The sequence below is a fragment of the Cinclus cinclus genome, chromosome 10, assembly GCF_963662255.1.
Source record: "Cinclus cinclus chromosome 10, bCinCin1.1, whole genome shotgun sequence".
Lineage (NCBI taxonomy): Eukaryota > Metazoa > Chordata > Aves > Passeriformes > Cinclidae > Cinclus > Cinclus cinclus.
The window spans coordinates 9,722,012-9,747,460 of NC_085055.1; the positions used below are offsets into that span (position 1 = coordinate 9,722,012).

Sequence of the window (25,449 nt, forward strand, 5' to 3'; positions counted from 1 at the left end):
TCCCCAAAGTACTGGAGTTCTTACAGCAAGCAGCCAGCTCACCATTTATTCAATAGTTTCCATTTACAGTAAAATTTTCAGCTTGGGCTTTGTTTTCATTTTTGATGTTTTCAGCATTCTTCAGTTATGCTAAAATTATGTACAGCAAAAGGCTTAGGATTTTTTCATCTCCAGAACAGAAAGTACTAAAGATAACAATTCCTTCCAACATTTATTTATATATATTTAATTTAAAACATATCTAAGCTCAAAATGGAGCCTACTGTAACAACTGCCAGAGAGTTTCAGGCGAAAACATTAAAAGCACATCCATGGTACTTTCAGTAAGTTGTCTCCTTCCTCCCCTTTTTGGTGGTAATCACTAGCTACTTAAATCAGAGTAAATTCTAACTGCTAATTTTGATTAATTCTAATCAAAATTTGTTAAAGAGGATTCTGTAGTTAAATTCAGAAAGGATGGACTGTGATAACTGTAAAAGATACCTACACTTAAAAATCAAATCAAACTGAGCATTGAGAATCAAATGCTTTTAATAAGACCTAGATTACTTTGAATGTCAAACAGGAAGGGAATAGGAATTAAAAAAACCCAACCCCCCTAAAACTTCCAGGTATGTCCCTGAATACATCACAGAAAAGTGCCTTATTTAAGCCAGAGCCCTGGAACCAGGTGAAGATGCAATCACACCCATGCACAGAGCAAAAATCTTGAAAGTGTAATTTGCAATGCAGGATCCAGCCTTCATGAGCAGTAACACCAAAAGGCAAACACCATTCCTGAGGGGTTATTGCCCACCAGTCAGAAAGCAAGAAGCAGTCATATTTGAAAACTCTCTTGATACTTAAATAAATCCATATTAATTAAACAAAAAAATGCTCATACAGCAGGCAGCAACCACCTACTTTCAGCAGCAACTTATATTTTCTTTTTCCAGCAGAAACATCACACTTGCCTCACAGAATCTAGAAAAACTGAGAGGTAACTCAGTTCCTTTCTGTCTGACCCTGTTCTTGTATACCTGTCAAATCTGCTATCTGTTTTACAGGAGGAGTAATTTGCCCTAAATGTCCCACAGAGCAAGATTCCAAGGCCTCTCTGTAATCAGTACTTTAAAAACCTCCACCAACAGGAAATAATCCTTGAAAAAGTCTCACCCAACAGAGAAGTACTTTCTCAAGCCAGTACACAGGTTTCTCAATGTTAGTAACTGTAACAGAAGCTCAGCATGTTCCAGTTACTGAGTTCAGTCAGCAACAACAAACCTCAATCTAAAGGACTAGTGACTAATCAAAAATCCAGTCTTTCTGCAGGGAAAGAAAATTTCTCCACAGACAGAAACAAATCAGCCAAGGAAGCATGCACATTCCATGCTTCCACTTTCCAAGAGGAAAACATTCCACTTAACATGCTAAGTGCAGGAAGACATTGCTCAGAGTTTGTCCACTTACAAAGCAAACATGCTCAGAATTCAGGTAATAGCCTTGGAAAGCAGGATAGAGCAAGAAAAGAAAAGATGAATATGCAGAACTATGAAATAAGAAAACATAATGGGGAGTGGAGTTCTTGTTTTGGCAACTGTATCTATAAGAACAGATCTGAACAAAGACATCACCTTCATTAGTAAGACATGACGAGAGAGTCACTGCAAGCTCCTGAAAGAAAGCACCAGTTTGTTGTATGGTAACTACAGACAACACTGCTCACGTGGCATCAACAAGCACAAAAGGAGGCTCAGGACTACATCCAGGAGTATTGTCTTTAGGTAACACAAATTTATAAAATATGTTTTTATATGCTGTATGCAAAGTTGAGAGCATTCTCATAGCACTGTAACATTTTACAGCTTTTTTTTTCATAAAGATAGCAGTATAAATAATAACTAATAAAGCTTTGCAGTCATTTGGCTGTAGAACACAAGACATTTTTACTGAAGGAAGGGATCATGCACTTCCCACTTAACACATACAAACAACAAAAGGGATTCCTTTCTCTGGAGCAAAATGCTGCCAGTTCTTTCCAAATCTGACCCACACCAAATCAGCCACCTGGCCAGCTCTATAGTCCCTACACAATAATAATTTAGAGTTATTGTTGTACAGAGACTATAAAACAAACAAAAAAAACCCAAAGTCCATAAAATAATAACTTAAGAGTCACCTAGCTCAACTTTCCTCATTATCACAAAGACCTTTATTTGGCATATTTAATTTATTTTTAAACTACCTAAAAGCAAGATAAAAGTCCAAGCTGATCTGCAACATCCAAGCACTATGGGAAGAACACTTCAGAAAAACAATGGACAAGTATGGTGGTTGTTTTGTTGTTTAATTATTTAAAATACATTAGGAGATATTTAGTCAATGTTCTTTCTGCCTATCTAATTAAAAATTACAGCACAGACATGGACATAAGGACTCAGCAGTCTTGCAGAGAGGAAAATAATGGAGTTTGAAGCCTAACAGAATAAGTGTCTTGAAATGCAAATAAAGGGATTACCTTACAAAAAACGAAAAATAAAACAACAACAACAAAATACACATGAAACAAGACAAAACCAGAGATACCAACCCAAAAAAATCCCAACCTTTAATACACTCTGAGAAACAGAGAAGCAAGAAATTCAGCTAATCCCAGCTATAGTGATGTGATGTAAAATGCATTTTGTGAAGCCAGTCTTAAACCTATAAGCTACAGGCCTTTAGCTGTCAGGAAGCTTACAGGCAACTAGAAATATGTATTATTCAGTTATACTGTATCCTACAAGTATAAAACTCTTTCTGACTACATCACACTAGGCCATACTAGAATCATTTTCAAATGCAAATACAGTTAAAATCAAGTGTTAAGCAGAAGGGACTGAGAAGAGAGGCTGATGCTACAAACTGGAGCTGTATCACCTGCACACAAGAGGCAAAGAGGATTTTTTTTATAGTGCTACACAGAAAGTGTTGCTTTTCTACAGTGGTTTCATCTTACGGAAACTTCCACATTATTGTAAGCTGGTAAAAGAAAACAAAAACATAACTCCCCTACATCTTTTTCTAGGCTGTATCAGACTTAAAAAGTAAAGCAATGTAAGCACAGTAAACCTGGTAAAGGCAAGCTGAGCAGCCTGGGACACTGGAGCCCAAAGAAGCAGAACATTTGCCAGAGTTTTTCTGACTTTTTGCCTTGCAAGCTGGAGCCAGGAGTCCCAGGGTTCTGGCCAGTTCTCAGCATTAACTTAATATTACCCCAAAGCATTAGACTTTTTTCTTCATATTGATGAAGATGCCTAAGTACAACTGCTCAGAAGCCCTCCTTTGCTGCATTTCCCTTTTGGCTCTCTAGGCAACCATTAGCATGGCAAAAACAATAGTCAGGAGAGAATCAACTTCCATAATTTTGCCTTGGCATAACAACATGGTGTTTACTATCAGTGTCCGTTCCCATGAGAAACCATGTTCTCTCCAGTGGAAAAGGAAGACTTCTGTCCTGCAGAAAGGAAGCCCTTTCATTTTACAATGGGAAGCTAGGTACAAAAATAGGAAAGATGGCTTGCTCTAAGTGTCCATTTTTACTCTTATTTTTAATTTTCATGTCAACCCTATTTGTCAAGCCACTGCTATGATTCCTTGCATCCAGGTATTCAGGTCCTTTCCAACCCCTCAAAAACAACATCACACTCTTAAAAATAAGAGCTTTTTACTCTCTAAAGGATCCTCTTTACAAATGCTTTACACAGGTAATGGCAACTGACTTTCAAATTCATTAAACCATGCACAACTGCAGTGAAAGTCTAAGGCTTCTTATTACAGTAAGATTTCTGCTACTATTTCTTTGAAAGGGACCTTCATTCTCCTCTCCCAGGAAAGACTGACTATGACAAGATAAAATGTGTTGGATTGTAAACAAAACCCTTTTAATCTTTCCCATGCAAGAATTAACAAGCAGATATGTTTCACTAAATTCCTCTTCACAATTAAAATGTTGAAAGAGTCACTGGTGCAGATCACATTAGAGTGACTATCAGCCTCATACTCAATTACCCAGATCATCTGCTATCTGCTTTCTGGATAAAGGTAGGTTAGAGGATATAACAAAAACAAACTGTCCGAGTCTTCCTGGAATAAAATCCCAGTTATCTGATTTGTTTGCCTTACAACAAATATATAGCCTTAAAATACCAAAGGCTATGTAAACACAAAGAATACAAAAGCAGGAAACATTACCATTTCACTTGCATCATCCTAAAATGAAAAACTGAACAGAGGCCATGCAAAGTTCTTCATGTTTGGGTAGCCTACACTTATCAGCTGAAACTGCATCTTCCTTTTGGGACTCTAGAGGCTGCATTGTTCCCTCTCCTGCCCTCAGCCTTTTCCCAACAGTATTGCATGAAGACAAAAGCAGCATCCCACAACTCAAGTCCCATTTCCCCATGACTCTCATTCCCCTGGATATAACAACTGCTATGAGAGCACTAAACGTCTTTCGTTCATGCTTGCAAGCTCCATCCCACACTGAAGCTTTCTCCCAGTCAGATTTGTTCTATCCATAAAACATCTACCTCCTCATTTTGTATATAAAGTGTTTAGGTACTCTGCAACAATGTAAAAATAAGGCTGACTGCATAATCCAATCACATCTTACTCTGCAATATCAACAAAGATCAATTCATGATCTAAAGTGACAAAAATTACGATAAAATTATTTCTTTCCACTTTTAAAAAGCAAAACACTTTCAATTTATCATGTTTTCCATCGCATCGTAATAATCTTTCAAAAAAGCTGAGCAGAAATCACAGTTGTTTTAAATGCTGTTTTCCAATTGTCATAAATATTTCACAGATCACTTCATCAGGAAGAACCATCAGTACATAAACATCAACAATAAGGTAAGTTTTCTATCTGTGATCACTGGCAAAAGGACCAGGACTGGGAAAACAGACACACCTTCCAGCCAAACCAATACCTGATTTCTCTTCTTCCTATTTCACAATACAGCTTCTTGTTCAGCCCTGCATCCACACTGCAAGCTCCAAACATCCCAAGCTTTATTAGTGCCTCTGCATCACCTTACAATAACATTTTACTTAGAAGTGTCTCCTGTAAGAGGTGGCCATTTTTAAAAGGATGTAAAGTCTCAGGCTTTTGCACCACACAATTTTGACTGTTTTTTTTAGATGGGAAGAGAAAGAAAAGAAGAGGCAGTTTTGAAACAATTCTCTTGCACCAGAACACTTTCTGATAATTTAATATAGTGGCATGAAAATTATCTTCTCCAAAATATGTAACCAGTGCCTAATTTTTGTATGGCACTAAGCCAAGAGGGGAAAAAAGCCACACCAAGTCCTATAGCCAGCAAGCTGTGCTGTCCATCCCCAGTCTGAACCTACAGACTGCCTCCAAACAGTCAGCAAAACCAGAATTAACAGCAGGAATGCTGCTGGTCAGGGTTCAATTCTCCTTACAGGGTCCTCTGGAAAGCTTAGGGGAGCCCAAGAATAAGACAAGGAAATTTTGTCCTGTATAAATAGGACATGCAACATATTCTGCACTCAAGCAGTGTGATTGATACTGCTCTGCTCACTTGGGTGATTTGCCTGCAGACATTTCCATAGCCAGGGAAGCGTGCATTCAACATCCCAGAGTGAAACTGTTACAGCAGCACTAACCCCTGCTCCCTCAATCCTTCAGGGGATTGTAATTGGGTGATTTATCTTTCATAACACACTGGAAAATTTAATCTTGCAATTCTTCAGTAAAACTTACAAACCTAGACTAGAATATTCAATCTAAACCCTGATTCATAAATTCTGAATAATGAGAAAAACCACATACATTCTTTTGTATATTTTTCCAGTAATTCAAGAGCCCAATAAAAATAAAAGAATTACCATGCTTAAAAAATATAAAAGAGGCAATCTTCAAGTTCAAGTAAAACCTTGTTGGTCTAAAAATTATATCATGTTTTATTGCATTATGTTCTATCACATTTTACTTTGATACTGTGCTGTTTTCATTCCCAACAATAAAAATCAAGATGGGCTCTTGAGTGAGTGTATGCAGGACTGTGTATATGTGATAGCAAGGAAGACTCACAGAGGAAAACAAGGACAGAAAAGCCTTACAGAATGTTCTGCTATGCAGATGCATTACCTAAAATTAGCATTTTGTGATGTTTACAACACTTTTAGTTCAAATCCAAGAGGAAGAACACTTATTCACAGATAGTTATAACAACAGGAGAAAACAAACTGGATATTTATGATACTATGTGAGCTTGTGGGCTGTAGTTCTGTCATGTTCAAACAATGGTGCTTTTAAGGAAATTATCATCTGACTGTGTAACCTCCACCCTTATATGGATTTTACTATTCCTATAGGAGGAACAGACAGAAGCACAAGTCTCAGGCTGCAACAGTGTACAATCCAGCAAACTAACACCTCCAGCATACTCAACCTCACATGAATGTCATGAATTCCCCAAGAAAAAGGTAGACTGCATTAAACAAATGTCTTCTCTTATTTCAATCCTGAACTTCACAGTTCCCTTTCTGGAAACACATACAAAAAATTCAATGAGAACTCTTCAAGGGACCTTCAGTCATGTTTCCTTCACTTAAAATGAGATTATTTTCTGGGATTTAGCCCACTGTGTCTCAGACCTGCTCACTCCCACCACAAAACACTTCATTCAAAAGCTCTGTATACCCAGCAGCTGACAAATCACTGACTCTTGCCAGTATTCAGTGTTGTGTTAGTGGCCTTTACAAGTAAATCTAGTTAAGACTTCAATAATCAAGAAAGAAATGCCTTAATATCTTATTTCTTAAGAAAGAAATATTTTAGCCATGAAATCTGACCAACTCACAACTCAGTTGGTTTTTATGTCTCTGTACACTGGCAGTGTTGAGCTGGGCCAGAGCACACAACTGGTTATCAAGTGAAAAGTGTTGACAACTACTACCACAGCCTAACACAAACCTTTTGCCTCCAGGAGCCAGTGATAATCAGCTAAAACATTTTAGTCCTTGACTACTAAGTAAGGTGGACACTGGAATTTACAAGGAAATGCTCCTCCTTATTGCACAAGTAGGTTCTGGACTGCAAGTCTCCAGAAAGCGAAGAGGCAGGATTAAATCTGAACCACTGCACAGCAAGTAAAAAAGTCAAAGATGATATCACTCACTTCCTCCTTGCTGGATATGGAGAGAACAGGCCCTGAACTACGCTTTTCTAACAAGATGCACGTGGTAAAATGGTTTAGCTCAGAGCCTTGAAAGTTCCTCATTCTGGTAAGAGCAATCCATGTCCAATTGTGTTCTGCAGTTGTTGAAAAGAAAAATTACACTGAAATCTGAGCTCAAAAGCGCTTTGTCACAACCTGTTTTGAAAAAAAATGCCTGAAACTATGGAAGGAGTGCATGGAATTTTCGTTCTGTACACAGATACAGAAGTTAGCTAAACAGACCCCTTGGCTTCATGAGAGGCAGAGATCCCTAAGCAGTGAGGAATGAGCTGTGCTGCTTGGAAGTAATAGAGCAGAAGCACTTGAGAGACACCTGCTGCCCACTGAGAGAATCTGATCTCTTTGCAAACCACATTCAATTATCCTTCAGATAGAGCAGAACGGCGCAGAACAGCTACATCCATGTGGGGAACAGCTTAGTTACAGAAAAACTGACTGCTCATATCAGTAACAAGTTTTAACCCCATCTTCAAGAATCTCTCATCCTGCTTTTAAGGACAGCTACCAACCCAAAAGAAGATGTGAAGAACAATTTTTAAATTACAATTATAGACCCAAGTATGCACCAGCTCTTCTCAGCCACACTCAAAGGCTGCAGTTTGGCCCAGTGCTCAGCTTACACAGATTACTGTATTATCAAATGCAGGTGTAGTCCTTGGGGAGCCCTTCTAATTCTCCAACTACCCCTTAGCCAAGGAACTGTAGGGGAGTAAAAAATACCATTTCAGCAATATGTTTCGCCTTAGACAACCAAAGGAAACATTGTGACGATTTTTTGATGGGCTCATGTTACAAAGTAAGCCCAGGAACGTTTCATGGTTTCACAGTGGATACTTAAGAAATAAAGACTATTTCAAGATCCTCCTTCAGTTTGTTTGTTTTTTTTAATCAAAGTCACAACATTTTAGATAGCCATTAGGCAGATACATTTGTCTGAGTACTGCAGCCCTTAAGAGGCTTGGCACAATCACAGTATATTTAATTTTTAATTCACTCTCAATCCTGAAAATACTAATTTTTCATTCTATTTGTCAACTTCATCTGTCTCTGTTCATGCTATTAAGCCACAACTCCGTAAATCTACAGAAAAACTCATTAAACTTGTGCTGAACATTAAGGAAGGCTTCTGATTCTAAACCAATCTCTGTTTTTTAACTTTTCAAAATCCATTCAATTAGCACTTGAGTCACTTTGTGAAAAAGTAACAGACATTAAACTGAAGGCTGCAACAGTGACCAAGGAAGACATTTTACCTGAACAGAATGAATCCAAGTGACTCCACAGCTGCCCGCCTCACATCATCATTCACGTCACTCACCTACAAAAGGAAAAATAGGACATTCAGAATACAATCAAAACACTTGAGAGCTCTGCAACATTTCAGGCCAGATGGCAGTTAATCAAGAAGTCAGGATTATAGAGAAAGGTAACTAAAATAATGTTCAGCCTTAGCCCAAACAGCCTCACCTGTGTTTGCACACCAACTGCAAGATGATCAAAGAACAGACAGCCCTCACCCTCCAGAACTTATTTTTTCTTCAGCCCATCATCATGCAGACTATTCACTGCAAACCTGGGTAGTTTAAGTTCATGTTTTAATTTTTAATAGTTTCTTTTTGCGTGATACCAGGTTGAAAGTCTAAAAGTCTACTTACCCTAATGTCAGAAGGCCCTGTTAGTTCTACTCATAATACTAAGTAAAGCTTTCATCATTTCATAGTCTCTGATTTGGACCAGAATATTAACACCACAGACACAAAGCCTGACAAAGTGATGTGCTTGCTTCCTGACCAGAAATTTCTTCCTACATGCTCCTAAGGCCACAGTACTCACAGCCACATGCAGCAGGCGCCTGATAGCCTTGTTGTTCCCTGAGCCACAGTATGCCATAGCCACAGTGTACATCCCAGAACGACGGAGAATGGGATCCTGGAAGAGAAAGCATCAATATTTCACATCTATCCAAATGATGATTCAGTAATAGTAACTTTAAATCTGTTCCACTCTTGTGCCTTGAATCTGCCAACAGGGTAAAGGTCAGCCTTATTGCTTAATTGTTTATTTGGACAATCACCAAAGCAGGGTTGTCATTACCAGGTTCAGAGGGACAGAGAGCCTGTTATGCTGCAGGCTGCCAAAGAGTATAGGGCAGAGGTGTCATTCTGCTTCTTACTTGCTATCTGCAATGATCACTACCAGAGCCTTGAGGTCGTCCACCCACAGCAAGTGTCATCTGTTTTTAACCACTACATTCTGTTCTACTCTCTGTTGCTGCTCACATTACTCTGAAGACCAACTATAAGGCTTAAAGAAATACACAACTAAGCAGCATTGTTCTTGTATTTTTGAACACAGTGCAACAACTTGTGACACAGTCCTACTTCAGACCTATGTAAGAACTGGTTTAAAAGAGCCAACCCATCACAGCTGGAGATTCACAAATCGATAGGAAGGTCAGTAGTGTAACACAAGAGTCAGGGATCAAGTCACAGCTCAATTTACCTTATCTCTGCAAAGACTCTCAATGAGAGCATCTGCCTCCTCCATCCTCCCATACATGACCAGAGCAATTCCAACCGCAAGGCCTCGCAGGATCTTTTCATGCTGGGTTTCCTGTGCATAGCCAACCATGTCCTCAATAGCCTGGGCATTTTTAGATCCCAACATAACCAACCCCAGTGCCAGGCCAGCTGCCTCACCTAAAAAGCACAGAAAAGCAAAGAAGTTAACTCTGTTCCCAAAAGTAATAAATGCTGTATCTAGAAAAATCACACTAGACGTAGGCCAATGGATCACTTCTGGACATCACCATGCCCAACAACTCCATTATTCATGGCAAAATGTATTTGTAACCACAATTTAGTACTTTTCTCTACCAAGTTCAATTATTGTTTCCTTGGGCCGAGAGCTACTGAGATAATTTTTCTATGAGCCCCACCAATGCAGCTGTTCTCCCAAGCCTATCTCTCAGCTCAAAAAAAGCACATGGCTCTGGATATCAGCCACACTAAAGAAACAGCATATGAGAAATTAAAGAACAGAGCAAAATAAGGGCCTGTTTAAAAACCTAGCATGTCTTACCAAAACCTGCCACAGAGCCAGTCATGACAGGATCTCTGAATATTACTGATACATAACTAAAGAGCCATAATGATCAGGAAAAGGTCAGTAAATAAAACACAGCTAGAAACAATCTATGCTGCTAACATACATGCTGGGGGAAAAAACCACATGACAAAAAAAGCTCAGGTGCCTGATAAGGCCTCAGATGGTTATTTGCTTTGAAAGCAGAACATTCACCTGTCACTGCATCATCCTGGTATAGATTTGTTTTCAGCAGATCGTACACGTCTTGACGTGCTGTCCCCATGGCAGCCAGCCCCAAGCCCAGGCTGCCACCGTGTCGCACAATCTAGAGAAGCATATGCAAATTCAGTCATCAAACAGGGAACAGTATGGCTTCAGCTGAAGTAGACATCTTTCCATCAATATAAACCTGCAACCTTTTAGCCCCAAACAAACCTAAAATGATCTCTTGACCTGCTAGAAGTACCACTTTCACAGTCTCAGGCAGCAGGTCCAGTGAAAGAGGCAGAAAATAGAAGACAAACAGTTCAAAAGCCCATAAACAGTGAGTTGCAGAAGTTTAACACATAGCACAGAAGACTTTCTAGTAACTTCAAGATCTTTTCCCCCACTGAATGATTTATGTAAAACCATAAATCTGTGCCATGTATAAAAACCACTAGCTAGTAATAGATTTTAAATAAAAAGGTAAAAAGGTACCCACTTAAAAACAGCCTAAAACGTCTTTTATTCTAACAGTGGGTACATTTGCAGTAAGACTACTGGGATCTGTTCATGGAATTTAAAAGAAGAAGCAATCTGAGATTCCACAGGGAGAAAGAAGAAACATGCTGGGACAATGATCTATTCCCAACCTAAAAAGATATTTTTCTTAGAGGTCTACAAACACTAAGTGCAGAAGTAAAACACTTCTTATTGTGCAAGATGCACTAAAACTACAGGTAATGTCAGCAGAAACATTTTGTGGCTTATTTCCCTGACAACTAAGCTGTAAACAGTAACAGTGTCTGAATGCTGCAGGCCCACTAGAAAAACAAAGCAGATATAGCAAGTAGTAAATATGATGAAGCTACAGTCACTGTCAAGTACGTCAGAATTTCCTAAAAATCTTACCTAAACCTTAAGCAACAGGTTGTTAAAACCAACCTTTAACCAATCTTTTAGACCCAGAGGAGGTCTAAGTACCACACTGCTGCTTAATTACCTCTACCCCCCCCCCCCCCCCCCACTAAACCAGCCAGCACCTTCCTGCGTATTCCAAACAGAACAAAGGCTCATTTCTGAGCCCAGTACACACATCATTACTGGCATTCTTCAGCTGGTTCAGCAAGTAGTCAATGATGTCCCCGCCATGGTTGGCATGGATAAGACCCAAGGCGTAGAGGCCTCCTCCCTCCTGGTAGGCTGACCCTGGAGAAGTGTCCTTGGGCAGGTAGGTTGCCATTAGCTGTAATGCTTCTTTCTCATGACCCTGGATGTCCAGTGTTCAGCAGGAAGACAGTGGCAAGTGAAATGTGAAAAAACAGTGAAGTAATATTTAAACGTGTGTTACAGCCATTACTTTTTCCACTAAAATCAGTGTTTCAGTGCTACAAATCGCCATTCTAACTTACTGAAAGTTACTACAGTAAGAAACTTAGGTATGCCCCAAAATCACTTAAGAACCACTTGCAATTTTAATACCTAGAAACTATTAAATCTGTTCAACTCACAAATGAAGAGTTAGAAAAAACACTCTCTCCTTAAGCCATGCACCCTTTTGATTCTCAGCTAAACATACCATAAATTATATTGGATGTCAGATGAAACAATATAAACGCAGCTTCTTAGAGCAAAGACACAAAATATGCTATAGCTGTGCCAGGTACATTGGAGTGCAGGCACCATTTGGAATCCTCATTTCCAGGTTTTCAATGTCCACAAGTCAAGCATTTACACTGAGCAGAAGGAAATGACTGCAATATTACCTTGTGTATGACACCCAAACTGGCAGTAGCAGTAAACTTAGCCCAGTTAGTGGCCCTGGCCAGCCACTCCAAATTGTCTCTAGAAGATGAAAAGAGAAAGGTTATACAAAGTTTTTCATACAGTCTGTTCCTAATCCTGCAAGCAGGGTTTAAGAGCACTGAAGACAGTTTTCAAACTAAAAAGCAGCTCCAGTAGGGAAGGCAGCTAATCATATTTCCACTTTACATTTCTCTCCCCTTCATCAGTCCTGATTTTTGCCTGGTTGTAGTCAAGCTTCTAGACATGGGTGATCTCAGTGAAAGATAGACAACTGATCAATATGCAGCCCACCAATTCTCTGGGAGAAACTTTAGCAGAGTTTCTGCAGCTTTCCTTAAGTCCCTCATAAGGTCAGCCCCAGCATTTCCCTTACAAGAGTCATTCAGTACTGTCAGTCTCTGACAGTCTCTCTCCTGTAAAAAGATACAATATCTCAGAAACATTCTAACTGGTAAACAAAGAGAAGAGAAATTCCAGATCTTCACCCTCCAGGCTGCTCATACAGTTAACAGTCAAAGTCATTTTGTGAGAACAGAGAAAAGGAAACAATTCTCTAACACCATTACAGTTCTGCAGTTATCACTCAGGAATAATCAAGTTAAGAAGGGCAACAATGTTGTTCAAACACGTCTAAATGACATGGGAGCTTCTTTGCCATAGATTTACCTAAGGAACTGGTCACTGGTTGTCCCACAATGCATAAAGGAGTTGGCTATAACAGTTGCTGTATGACACACAGAATTCCTCACTGCATCCTGAAAGAACAAGAACAATCAGTAGCATCACTCAGCAAAAAATCTGTCCAAGGTCTCTAAACAAGCTTGCCAGTACTTTAGAAAAATGGACTGTAACAATCCTCAATGTAACCAGCAATTTCCCTGTAATCAGCTAATAGATTGCTAATACACTCTAACATATCCTCAAGTCATCTTTCCCATGCAAAACGATCCTTTCTGAGAGTTTCTTCCAGACATGTGATTAATCCAATTGCCACTTAACTGGAGAAACACCCCCCTCCAATTCCCAGAACTGAGCACTGCACAGTGAGTGCTGCTGATGTTTCCAGGCTGTTCCCAGAATTCTATTGCAGAATCACTCCTGAACACTTCACCAGCAGGTGGAAAAGATTATCCAATACATTTGAAGTGTTATCTGAAATAGATGAACCCGCTAACAAGCAATCCCTACTACTTTTACTGATGATGTGCACCTTATTTCATAAATAAAGAACTTCTCCTATAGTTTCCAGCAAGGATTTAAGAGTCTAGTTTACCTGGAAGTTTTCATTTGCCCACCCATGAGTAATACCTTCCAAAATCAGTTACTGCATTCACTAACTCTGTCTACATTACGGTATACCTGACTGGTTTTGTCTCCAACATGGAAATACTGGTCTTTTACTACATACCAGGATTCCCTTGCCAAGCTGAAGGTGTGGGCTTACCTAACATCTCAACCAAGATACCAAAATACTGTAACCTATAGTTCTGGCTGACTCCTCCCTTCCCAACCAACAGCATTTGCAATGGATCTGACATGGAGCTGGAGTATAAATTTTGCCCATCTTACTGAGCAGATGAAAAACAAACCCATCAAAACCAAAAAAAGGGTGAGAAAAAGATGAGTTGCTATAAATCAGAAAAAAATAATTAAAATATCAACATGTTAATAGCAGCCTATCAGTAAAAACAACAGTAGCATGGCCAAAACCAACACAGGATGAATCAGATAAATCCAAGACAACCATATTAACAAAGTCTCTTACCTTTGTGTTTTTGAGGATCATGAGGTCTGTGTTGTTGTTTCGTATTAAAAACTGCAGATGTAACTCAATGGCCATTTCCCCACTTAAAATTTTAATCATTTTTGAGATCTGGTCCTTAGGCTCTGGGTTCTTCACATACAAGCAAAAAGGAAAAAAAAAATTCCCTGAGAACCCAACCATGGTTCTGTTAAAATACAATTCATGAGACTCCTCTCTGGTATGCTTCCATCACCATATCCAAAGCCTATCTGGTTTTAGGACTAAAAAGACATTGATTCTGTCCTTGGTGCACAAGCCCAAACCTCCCAGAAATCAAATCTTTTGTGTGCAACAATGCAGGTGGGAGAAGACTCTGCAAAAAGAAATGTATTCTTTCATTGAAAACAAAAGGATATGGGAGACATCTGACATTCTGCAAGCTGCTGTTTGGCCTTACAGAGACAGTAAGTCTCCTGCCAGAGGCAAGCTCTTTTATAAATGAACCTGTATTTCCATGGAAGCTTTCATAGGGCTACAAAGCTACAGTACTTGGCATGAACCTGTGCTGAGCTTCAGCTACATTCTTGTGAGCTACAAGCTTTATTAAGAACAACAGCTAGTAGAACTGGGAAACGAATACATTAATCTTCAAGAGCTCTTTGAGAAAAGTCCCCTTCTTCTGCATGATGGAAGAGTTGAAAATGGATCTGTAGAAACTGATGTTCAGTCTGAGCAGGGTGAAAAGTACAGTGCAGGTCTTTGTCCTGACACTGTTAGCTGGTCACAGACCAGTCAAGCATGAGTACTTCACCTCTTAAACTAAATCCCTCAATTATTTCTTTGTAGCCAGCATTATGAATTGTGGAAGATTAAGCTAAAGAACATTTCTGGCCATACAGATTGTTTTTATGTACTTGGCACAATCAGGAAAGCCAGTGCAGCTGAAACTGATTCAAGAACACCTTTCCTGTACAAAAGCACTGTCAAGGTTCCTTGCTGGGGCAAGAAATTCAACCCCTTTTCTTTTCCTGGTGAAATATAATTTGAAGAAAACATTTCTGTTTGTCCTTAATTAATTTTTAAGTAATCTGTAAGAATCTTTCAAAGATTTCTAGGTTTTGTTTGCAAACATTTACCATGGGAAAAATAAAGAAAAACAGAAAACAACTTGTCTTGGGTTTCACCTTCTTTGGTGGCACTGCTTGTATTCATCACTGGAAATATCAAAACTGCATTAACTATTCTACATTATGAAATGCAACTGGATGTGCATGTCAGAAGTGAACTCACTTTCTCCAAGACTTGGGAAAAGAAACTAAACAAAAAGATTCCAACCAACTGGCCCAGCAACACAGCACCATGTAGGTCCGAGGTAGCTTCATGCCTTCATGGAAAACAAACTATGTTACATCAACATCCCCTCCTGCCATTCCTGTGGAACAGCATCAGTTCTATCCAACCGGAACAGCAGTTGGATTTTTGAAAGAGAGGAAAAAAATGTGCCAAGCTAATTCACTCCCTAAGGTTCTCAGCAGCAGTTAAATTTCAGGCCTTTGTTTTGGGATGAGTTAATTCTTTCCATATCAAAAAGCAAAACACCAGAGCCAGATCCTTCTGTTTCCTTTTTCAAAATTCAGTAATTCTTGCTGAACTCTGACCACTTCCCACTCCCACACAGCTTTCAGTATCTGAACTGCTGGACATTAAGGCAGATATTTGGCCATCTGAGATCATCTGTCACCTTGTCTCCAAGCAAGACAAAAAAGGAATTCCATCCTTTATTAGCCAAACCAATTTAGAAATCCTTGACATACAAACAAAGCACGTAAGAAAAACTAAGTAAGGTCTGTTTCAGAAATATTACTCACAATTTCCGCAGACCTCCCTGCAGCACAAGTGCTTCCTGGCTTCTCTTCTGCTTCCATAGCATCACTGAAATAAAATAAAAATGAAAAATGCATCACTTGCAACAAGTCAAGAACTGTAATTATGGCTGAAGATTGTCCTGAAGGAGTAGCCAAGGATTTGGAGATGATGACTGGAAAAGAGGACTTTGACAAAACAAGGGCTGACTATCTGGAGCTTACTGCTGAGCAGGAAACTCCCCCTCCACTCAATTCTCAGGGAACTTGAAGACAAAGGCCTGGAAAACCCTACACACTTATTCCATCTACAGAGACAGCAAAAACAAAGAGGCTTGTAAGGAATGAACAGACACAGGTGAAGAAACAAGGTCAACAAACAAGGCATCAAGGATAATTATATCCTCCCCTAGAAGCCTTGTGCTTGCCACTATTAGCATGGCTTCTAGAGTGTTGACATGGAAATGAAGCATATTAAGCTGTTGTTAGCACCTTTTCCTAATACTTCACAACTAACATAAATTATACTGTGTCTTCCTTTTTTTTTCCACTGGAAAATAAGAGAGGAAGAACAAAATGCTTGCCATGCCTGTGTCACTGATTCAAAAGTATTTATATCCAGCTCCACAGCTGGATAAACTCTTATATTCAACCAGCCTGGATCAAGGTGGGATTCTCCACCACACACTACCAAAGAAAGTGTGGGGAGCAGGTTGTGCACAGACATGAGAGCTCTGGTGAAAGTACCAGCAAGCATTCTACGGTGATTACAGAGTAGGTGAAGAACTAACTTTTTCCATGCTGCCCCTGAGCTGGGCAGTTCTCCTGTAAGTCACCAAAAGAAGAAATAAAGGCAAGAGAATGGTTAGTGCCAACTTAGATTTTTAGATTTTACAGCATTAGATTTTAGATTAGACTTTAGATTTTGCAGCAGCTTTCTGCAGTTAAGATCTGTGATACTGATGTATTTAAAAACTCAAAGTAGATTTGAAGTAGCTCTTCTGAACTGCAAGTACAAACGGGTCTGTTGACACCACAGTATCATCTAAGCTCACTCTTCCCACAAGCCGTTATGTGAAACCAAACTGCACATAGCTGTGATGAGCTTTTTCTCTGAACTCCCCCCTTCCTTAGCTCTGCAAGTTGCTGCAAAGACCACAGAGAATCAGCATTCCCAAGCCCATGCCACGGCTTAATGAATCAATGCTCATTAACTAAACCCCAGTGTAACTGCCCTGTGCTTACCTCAACTGCAAAGAAAAATCCCTTTAAAAAACAGTAGATTTTGGTAATAAACAATTGTTTTGAGCAAATAGCATGTCTTGCCTATTACTTAAATAAAAGGGTGCAAACCTGATAGCTTGTAAAAAGCAACCATACGTGGAATATGAGGCTTCCTTAGAGCAGGACTGGAGCCAAACAACTCCAGCACCTCTCAATCTACCCACCTGTCTTTCTCTGATCCAGGAACAGTGCCAGTGTTGGTGGATCCAGGCACGGAGGCAATGGGAGTTCCAACTGTGCGGAGATTCTGAATGACAGAAGACAGGAACTGCTGGCTCGCACTTTCATACAGATCAAAGCAAATTTGGTAGGCCATGAGAAGGTTATCATCCTTCACCAATTTTTCCAAGATGTCACTCACAGCCTGTGGGTCATCCAGGAATATCAGGCACTGAGCAGGAGAAAGGGGAGAAAAAAAATTAAAAAATACATTAGATACTTCATAATGAGAAAGCAACACTACCCAAGGCTACACTCCAACACCCTCATCTGCTGCTTCCACAGAACACTTCCTTCAAATAAAGAAAACTTCTCTTTTTCATCGAGGACAACAGAAAACTCAGAAGAGCTTTTACAGAAAAACAAGATGCCCTACTAGACATAGAAATTTCAAAAGCACATTGAAGAAATCATTTTGTAGGGGTGTCTCAGCTGAAATGAAACAGGCATGACACTGAGTCACGTGTACGTGGCACACCAAGACTGGCAAAGATCTGAGAATATCTGAGTTAACTTCTCAACTGGTTGTTTAAACACTTTCAGACAATGGCTTACCAAAAAAGCAAAGCACTGGAAATGTTCTTGAGATGAATAAATAAAACTCCAAGCTGTGAACGTATCATCTGATACTCCCTACATAGGCTTAAAATATTTGTCTGTGTCCTGAAACTGCCTTTGAACGGGTATCTTTCTCTATAAATTGACCAAATATGCAATCTTTACATCTCTTTTTCAAGTTGGTCTCACTCTGATATATGTTTGAAGCACACAATCAGGAAAAGGTATTTTATTTAACTGAACAAAAGACAGAGAACAGGTAGATGTCACCTCAAACACACCTAAAGAAAAGTAACTGCTTATTATCTTTAAACATGACTTTGAAAAGTTTACCTGACACACATTGATGAAATCTGGTTTCTCCAAATTCATGTAGATTTTAACTAGAACTCTCAAGACTTTATTACGAAACTGTTTATTCTGCATCAAAGACATACAGAGCTTCAAGCTATAGGCCAGCATCCCAGGAACATCATTCTGAAATAAAATTCAGGGATATCAAACTTGGGTTTAGACTGACAAGCAGGATTTAGAGAGGAAAATAAAGCCAGGCTTTTTCTATTTTATAAAGCAGACCAAATGTGCATATAAATCTTCACTGTTTTATTTCCTATTTTCAGAAAAGCTTATATATAGGTGTATCAAAGTTTAAAGAAAAAACACTATCAAAATCATGCAGGATCAATATTTAATTCAGTAGTTAAAAGATGCAAAATATTAACTTAAAATGACAGTATCCATGCTCCCTTCACCCTTCTTGTTCAAACAATCAGTTTTGAATGCAGTTTTGAAATTCACTGCACTAATATAAAATGCCAGCAAAACAATCCATGCACCAAGAAAATATCAAGACTGAGAAACTGATTTGGTTACCAGATCTCAGAAAGGTAATTCAAAATGAAGGATTTATAATGGGTAAGCTATTAAATGCATAGGACAACAAAGAGAACAAAGAAAGCAAAGTGGATGCCTTATGATTATCACTCACACTCAGAAATGGGAGACATCCAAACACACCTAAAAGTTGTGAACTGAAAAGCAGTAATAGTTAAAGGATTCAAGCTATGTGTCTGGTATATGATTGAGATACTACAGCATAACAAGATTGCACACAACTGCTGACCTACTGCAGGTAACTATAGGCCCACTTCTCTTACTCCCACTAACAGTAACATCACTTATCTTAAAACCTCAGTGAAAGATTTTAAAGGCAAGGTGCCCCATCTTGGAGTCTGGGCAGGCCAAGACTGCATAGTCACTGAAAATTAGAGCAGCTCACCCACCTACTGGAGTTTCTGATTTTGCTTGCCATTAATAAATCACTTATGCAGCCCTAAGGATCCCTTCCCACAATGAATTACAGCAGATGACAGGCACAACTAGATAAAAAAGCAGTTCTTACATTATGCCAGCATTGTTATCTCTGCCAGGAGCTGACAGGGAATACCTTAAGAAGAGAGCACATAGCCAAGCTTTCTGGAAATATCTTCCCATAAACTTGTACCTCAAGGCTTTTATAAAGGAACTGGGGGGATCTTCCTATACTTGATAGTCCTGAGTGGCTCTGCTTTCCATGAACATGCTGAACTGAACACTCTGAGTTTTATCTTTTGTTCTGTTCATACAAAACAGGGCAAGTTCCACAGCGATATGGATCTTGCACTTGACTTCTAGATCCATACCTGGAAAAGCCTAGCTAGAGGTACCTCCTGTCTCTTGCACATACCGACTCAAGGATGGTTTTCTCAAAGATGTCCAGCCTGCGTGTCTCCAGAGCGATGCCAATGGCCTGCTTGTACTTGTGGTCATCCAAGCACCGCTGGAACATTTTGTTCACTATTCCTTCTAGCCTCTCATCCACGGGTTTCTTCTCCCCTTCTGGCAGCTCCGCGTTCTCCACACACTGCTTGGTGTAGTGGTCGATACATTTTGCTGAAGAGATAATGAACAAATACGGGGGCAAAAGTCAAGTTCCCAGATTTTTGCAGTTTTGTACAGGTGAAGAGATCAGCAAGTGCATGAACATGTTCTAGCAGCAAGTACCATATGGGAAATTACACATTTGTGTAGTCATATACAAATAATAGTGGAAAACACTTCTATTATCTCCCAACAAACTTTGATTTTAGTATTGAAATCAAGTAGGTATTTTACCAATATAGGTAAGGATATGGATACCAAGGATATGATCTTTGCTCAAGTGTCACATTAAAAAATGAGAAAACAACAGTAGAAGACTTCCTAGCTCCACTGCAAACACCAGCTGGGGATACTGAATGCCAGCCCCAGGTCCATCATACCCTGTACAAAGCAAGTGACTCCAGCAGATGAGATTTTTTTAAAGGCATTCAAATTACATCTGTAGTCAACTGCTGACCTGCCATCTTGTTGTGGGTGGATAAATACAACTGTGCCTCTCAATAAGGTATGCAGCTACACTTACCAGTCCATTATTTCCAAAGTCATGCTGAAATTGATAATATCAGCACACAAATCAAAGGACAATAAATAACCAAAGCAATTTTCTTATTAGGAATTCACTATAGAATAAAGGCTAAGAATAGGAAAAAACTCCAGAAATCTGAAGTCATTTCCATTGCAGAATCCCAAAACATAAGTACATATAAACTGGGTAAAATTAGCTGCAGGATCAGTTTAAATGAACACAAAGACAGCAAGAAGAATAGAGAGAAAGAAGGTAAACCAAGTAAAATTTCAAAGTTACAGCAGCTTTGACAACACAAAAGTTTTTCCTTTGCAGCAACAGTTCTTTACCAATGATCGTCTCCACATATTCCGAGTTGTCATTCACATTGAAGAGGTCACCAGCTCCCAGGGCATAGTTCAGGGATTCCTCAAAAGCTCCCAGGTGGTAAAAAACTTTAGATGCAACCAGAGCAGCAAATTGGCGACTCCGAAAACCTTCGTCTTCATAGAGAACTTCACTGCAGAGGAGGAAGAGAAGAGCATCAGCTCTGTGTGCTCAGATCTCTTTAAGGCCACATAACTCAAATACAAGCTTGACTGAACTTGCATCTTTGGGACCACAGCTCCAACCCCACATCCACACACATCAGAGCTTCCTAGGAAATATGGAGCTACATGCTGTATTAGCCAGTGTCAGAATAGCTAATTAGAAAGCATTGTCATTAGAAATCAGAATTACATCCAGTTCATGTCTCATGTTCTTTTTAAGCAGTATTAAGTGTCTTCTCTTACATTTTGTCCACTGACTCAGAGATTTCTGCCCAGAAGTCATTGACAACAGCATTCAACTTGTGAAGAGCAAACTCCTACAAAGAAAAAAAAAAAAGTTATGAGATATTATATATATCTATTAAAAATGCATTTTGTACCTTCCCCCAGTAAAAACCAAGTACATTCTAGAATGAATATCATGAACACTGACCCATTTCAACAGCAAATTCTATTTTAAAAGATCTCTGCAAGCATTCACTAATCTTTCCAAGTCCTTCGCAAATAAAGAGCTGTTCGCTTCATAGGTAAGACAACTCTAGCATTCCTTTCCATGGCCTCTCTCTGATGAATGACTGGCTGACATGTCTGATAGATGAAATTGTGACAACCATTGTGTGGCACATGGAATCAGCCTGTAGCATACAGCAGCCAACTCTATTTATCTATATGGACACAGTACTCCAGATGACAAACCACAATCAGCCCACTTGTAATCAGCTCACAGCAACATCAGGGATCATTCAGATCCATCACTACCTACGTCTGTATCCAAGAAAAACAATTAGGGATGTTTTATCAAGATGTTTTATCAAGACACCACCACTCTGAGTGTTGGCGTTCTGTGGATTCATACCCTATGTAAACTGAAAAGTATCTGTTGCTGTTTTCTTCTTCTCATACTATTACTGTGATTTTTTTCCAAGTAAAAACTGTAACTGTGATTTGTTGTCCATTAAATATATTATTCTAAAAACCTGAGGTGCTCTCCAGCTTTGAATTTTACGTAGTCAAAATGCAGTCTCTGGAACAATTTTAAATAACAAAGCCCCATTACCACCAGAGAGATGGGAGCTTTCATAAAAAGGGACTTTTGCACTGAAGCTCCTGTTTGATCCATGCTCAAAACAAGGAAGTTTGCAATCAGTTATAATTTATTTAAGCCCTTTCTTTTAGCTTTCAGGCTAGATACAATTAGGTGCCCACATGTTGCTGTCCAACCATAAATTACTGAGATCTGCTCCTTTTTGATTTTAAGCTCTCCACATACTGTATTTGCTATTACTCCCTCTCAGATGTAAGAGCTTACCTTGAGCTGCGGCTCTTCTTCATCCAAAAGAGAGATAATTCCAGCTACAAAACAAAATAATAGTTACTTTCAGTTTCTCTGTATCAAAAATAAGCTTGTCATTTAGTTCAAAAGCAACAGAACAGGAAGTGTCTCTGGAATGCTGATTTTAAATCTTCAGTATAAAACTTCAAAGATCAGATTCAAGTTTGTATTAAATAAAATGTAAAATAGTTCAGAATTTATAACTGAAAAGGTACTTTATTTATAAAAAGTTATGCTTCCTAGGGGAAAAAAAAAAGAATTTTTCCATGTCAAGGAAACTGGCCTCATGGATAAGAGATGTACCTCACAGCTTTATGCTTCTGAGTACTGATCCTGTCCCAGAACATTTGAACAGTTACAGAAATAGTGTTTAACTGACATGACTGAGAGGTTCACAGGAGCATAATCTGAAGAACAGGGATAGGTGGTTTCATTGTTAGACTGCAAAGATGCAACAGAAAGGGTTGGAATATGATCTGATCAAAGTCCAACACAACTCACTGCTTTAAATCTATAATCTGTTGAATAGCTTGACAACTTTAAATCTGAGAAAAACCACACGACACTGGGAAGGCCAGCAAGCCGTTGGAGGGCTGAACTAGGCTTCCAGAAGATCTTGACAAATCTAAAAGGAGCATGTGCAGGTCCAAACCAAAATACACAGATACAGAATCTGAACATTACAGAGGGTTAAGATGAAATGTGATCAATAATATCATTTGGCTGCAGTGGAAGGCAGAGAATCCAAACCGCACACAGATGTGTAAGTGAGAGCAGTTCTTGGCAGACCCATGAGGCACCTTCCCTTCCCTTGACACCCACTGGCCAAACTCCGTGCCTAGTGGTGGGCACCACGTTTGACTCATGAGCAAATCAGGGTGTTTGGAGCTGGGCAGAAAGAATCTCTGGCAGTCAGCTCCTGAAGGATGGCTGGAGGTTTGTAACTGGTTGGTCTACAGACACCTGGGAAGGGTACAGCGCTCAGGGCACCTGCCAGCAGGAAGGGAATAATCAGATTTTTGTGTCAGATATTAACAGAACAGTAACACCAAGCTTCAGTGAAGCCTCAAAGAACGAGGTTTGATGACCTGAAAAGTTTTCTCATGTTTATTCCTTTGCCTAACGAACCCCCATTATCAGGTATTGTTTTTAAAAACCAGGTTAGACACACATGCATCAGTAACAGGAATTGAAGGAACACCAACATGGCTCTTAGGCAAAGAAAGCAGATTCAGCACCCATCCCACTTCTAGCTTTTTCCAGTGGTTTCCTGCACCTCTGCTTTGAGGCTTTTAAAAAATATTATTATTATTATTATTATTATTATTATTTTAAATAAGTTCCTGCATTTACCTGATCTATCAGGAGAAAGCAATCTCACTTCTACACACCACCTCCACAGCTCGCTCCCACATACCATTTTTACATTTTTTAAATGCCTCTAAAATAAATTCCTACTTTTCCTCAATCAAAATAAAGACTTAAACAAAACAAAGGGTTCAGGAAGAGAAAGCTACCTGGACACTGTCACCCTCTGCACTGTTTCACTCGCAAAGCCACAGACAGACGCACGTTAATTCCTGGTCTGAGTATTTCTGGAAATACTTCCCATATTTTTTTAAACTATCAAGCTCTCAATAGCTGCACAAACACCGCGTAACATCCAGCTCCTCACACGCTTCATTACCCTGCACTCCTTAGACCGACGTTTCCTTCGCAAGGCATGTGCGTTTCTGAACTCCAAACTCTTTCCTCTTCCCCCTCTCAAGTCCCTGCTGCACCGCCCGAGGCCCCTCCGGTTTTACAGCGAAAACGCGCCATTCACTTGAAGCAGCTGAACCCTCCCGCTCACACCGTGGTAGCCCTGCGCCCCTGCCCGGGGACCCCCAAAGCCACCGGAACCCTCGTGAGATACCGGCAGGAGACGGACACGGCACCGGGTTTCAAGAGCCGGTCGTGCCGGACCGCCGGGCACCGGGGTGCTCTCTCTCTGCCGTCCGGGGGTGACCAGGGCGAGGGAGTCCCGTGACGGGCGGCCCCGCGGAGCCGCGAGGGTGCTCAGTCACGGCCCTGACTCAGCGAAACCCCGGTGGACAACGCCGCTCCGCGCCGCTGCCTCACCGGCAGAGGTGATCATGGTGCCACCCGGCTGCCCTCGGAGGGGAGGGTCGGGGAGATCCGAAGGGTCCGGGGAGGGGGTCGGGTCGGGTCCGGTCCGGCCCAACCGCGGTTCCGCCGCCGCCGCCGCTAGCCGGCCCGGAAGTGCCGCCAAGGGCCTCTTCCGGCGGCTCCGCGCTGCGCCCGGGAAAGGTGCCCGTGTGATCGCCTGCGCGGCACGGCGGAGAAACAGGCAGGCAGGAGCGGGGCAGCCCTGCCGCCGGGGACCTTGTACCGTCTGCGGCCGCTGACGGACGCCTCGTCACCCCCGCGGGTCTCTCGGGGCTCCCCCACAGCCCCCACGGGCTCCTCACGGCCTCCCGCGCCCGAAAACCCCACGCCACTGCCGAGGCCGGAGCTGTGAGTTCCCCACGAGTGACCCCGCCGGTGCCCGCATTTGTGCCGTGCCCAGAGAAGCGGCTGCTTCCCCCGCCAGGGCATCCCCCCGCAGTGGGCGGGCAGTTTTAAGGGCATAGGGTGTCCCATGTCCGTGCAAGGATCAGAGATTTTATCCCCTGGGTTTAACACCTCTTGCTCCCCGCCTGTGTGGCACAAGACAGATGGGATGCCCAGGCTGGTAGATTTGCACCAGGGAAAGTCCAGCTCAGGAGCAATGATGCTTATAGTGCCCAGACCTCGCCAGCATTCATTTCTCCTTGTTGCTACAGAATAGGAAGAAATACCCTATGAAGGGTTTGAATTCCTTGAGGATGCATAATGGTATCAGTTAGTGAAAGTTATTAATGAAAGTTACTAATGAAAGCTTATTAGACCCCTACCCACAACGCCAAGAGGGGCTGCTCCACTCTTGAGGAACTGGGAAGATCTCCAGCCTTCTCCATTGCTCCACCTGGACTGCATTAAGTTCTGCTGATCTTCCGCATATCAGACACGGGTCACTTCCATTCCATCCCAATAGCCAGTTTTTTTCAAGCCAAGATAATTATGAGTTAAGCTACGCATAATTCTACTTTAAGGATAACACCA

At 40.6% G+C, this 25,449-nt stretch overlaps 1 protein-coding gene across 1 annotated transcript in view; it reads right to left on the reverse strand.

Annotated features, from left to right (window-relative positions):
* PSMD1 (proteasome 26S subunit, non-ATPase 1) overlaps positions 1-24,532 on the reverse strand; it is a 64,877-nt gene extending 40,345 nt beyond the window's left edge. Inside the window, exons 1-16 of the mRNA XM_062498830.1 lie at positions 24,427-24,532; positions 22,282-22,325; positions 21,216-21,289; positions 20,772-20,941; positions 19,723-19,928; positions 18,330-18,473; positions 17,384-17,610; positions 15,942-16,005; positions 14,095-14,223; positions 12,996-13,084; positions 12,290-12,368; positions 11,620-11,793; positions 10,536-10,647; positions 9,738-9,934; positions 9,069-9,164; positions 8,489-8,553 (exon numbers count right to left, since the gene is read on the reverse strand). Coding sequence (XP_062354814.1) covers positions 8,489-8,553; positions 9,069-9,164; positions 9,738-9,934; positions 10,536-10,647; positions 11,620-11,793; positions 12,290-12,368; positions 12,996-13,084; positions 14,095-14,223; positions 15,942-16,005; positions 17,384-17,610; positions 18,330-18,473; positions 19,723-19,928; positions 20,772-20,941; positions 21,216-21,289; positions 22,282-22,325; positions 24,427-24,442 — 1,886 coding nt within the window. The 5' untranslated portion in view covers positions 24,443-24,532. The remainder of the gene's footprint in view (positions 1-8,488; positions 8,554-9,068; positions 9,165-9,737; positions 9,935-10,535; positions 10,648-11,619; positions 11,794-12,289; positions 12,369-12,995; positions 13,085-14,094; positions 14,224-15,941; positions 16,006-17,383; positions 17,611-18,329; positions 18,474-19,722; positions 19,929-20,771; positions 20,942-21,215; positions 21,290-22,281; positions 22,326-24,426) is intronic.
* Between the last annotated feature and the right edge of the window lie 917 nt (positions 24,533-25,449).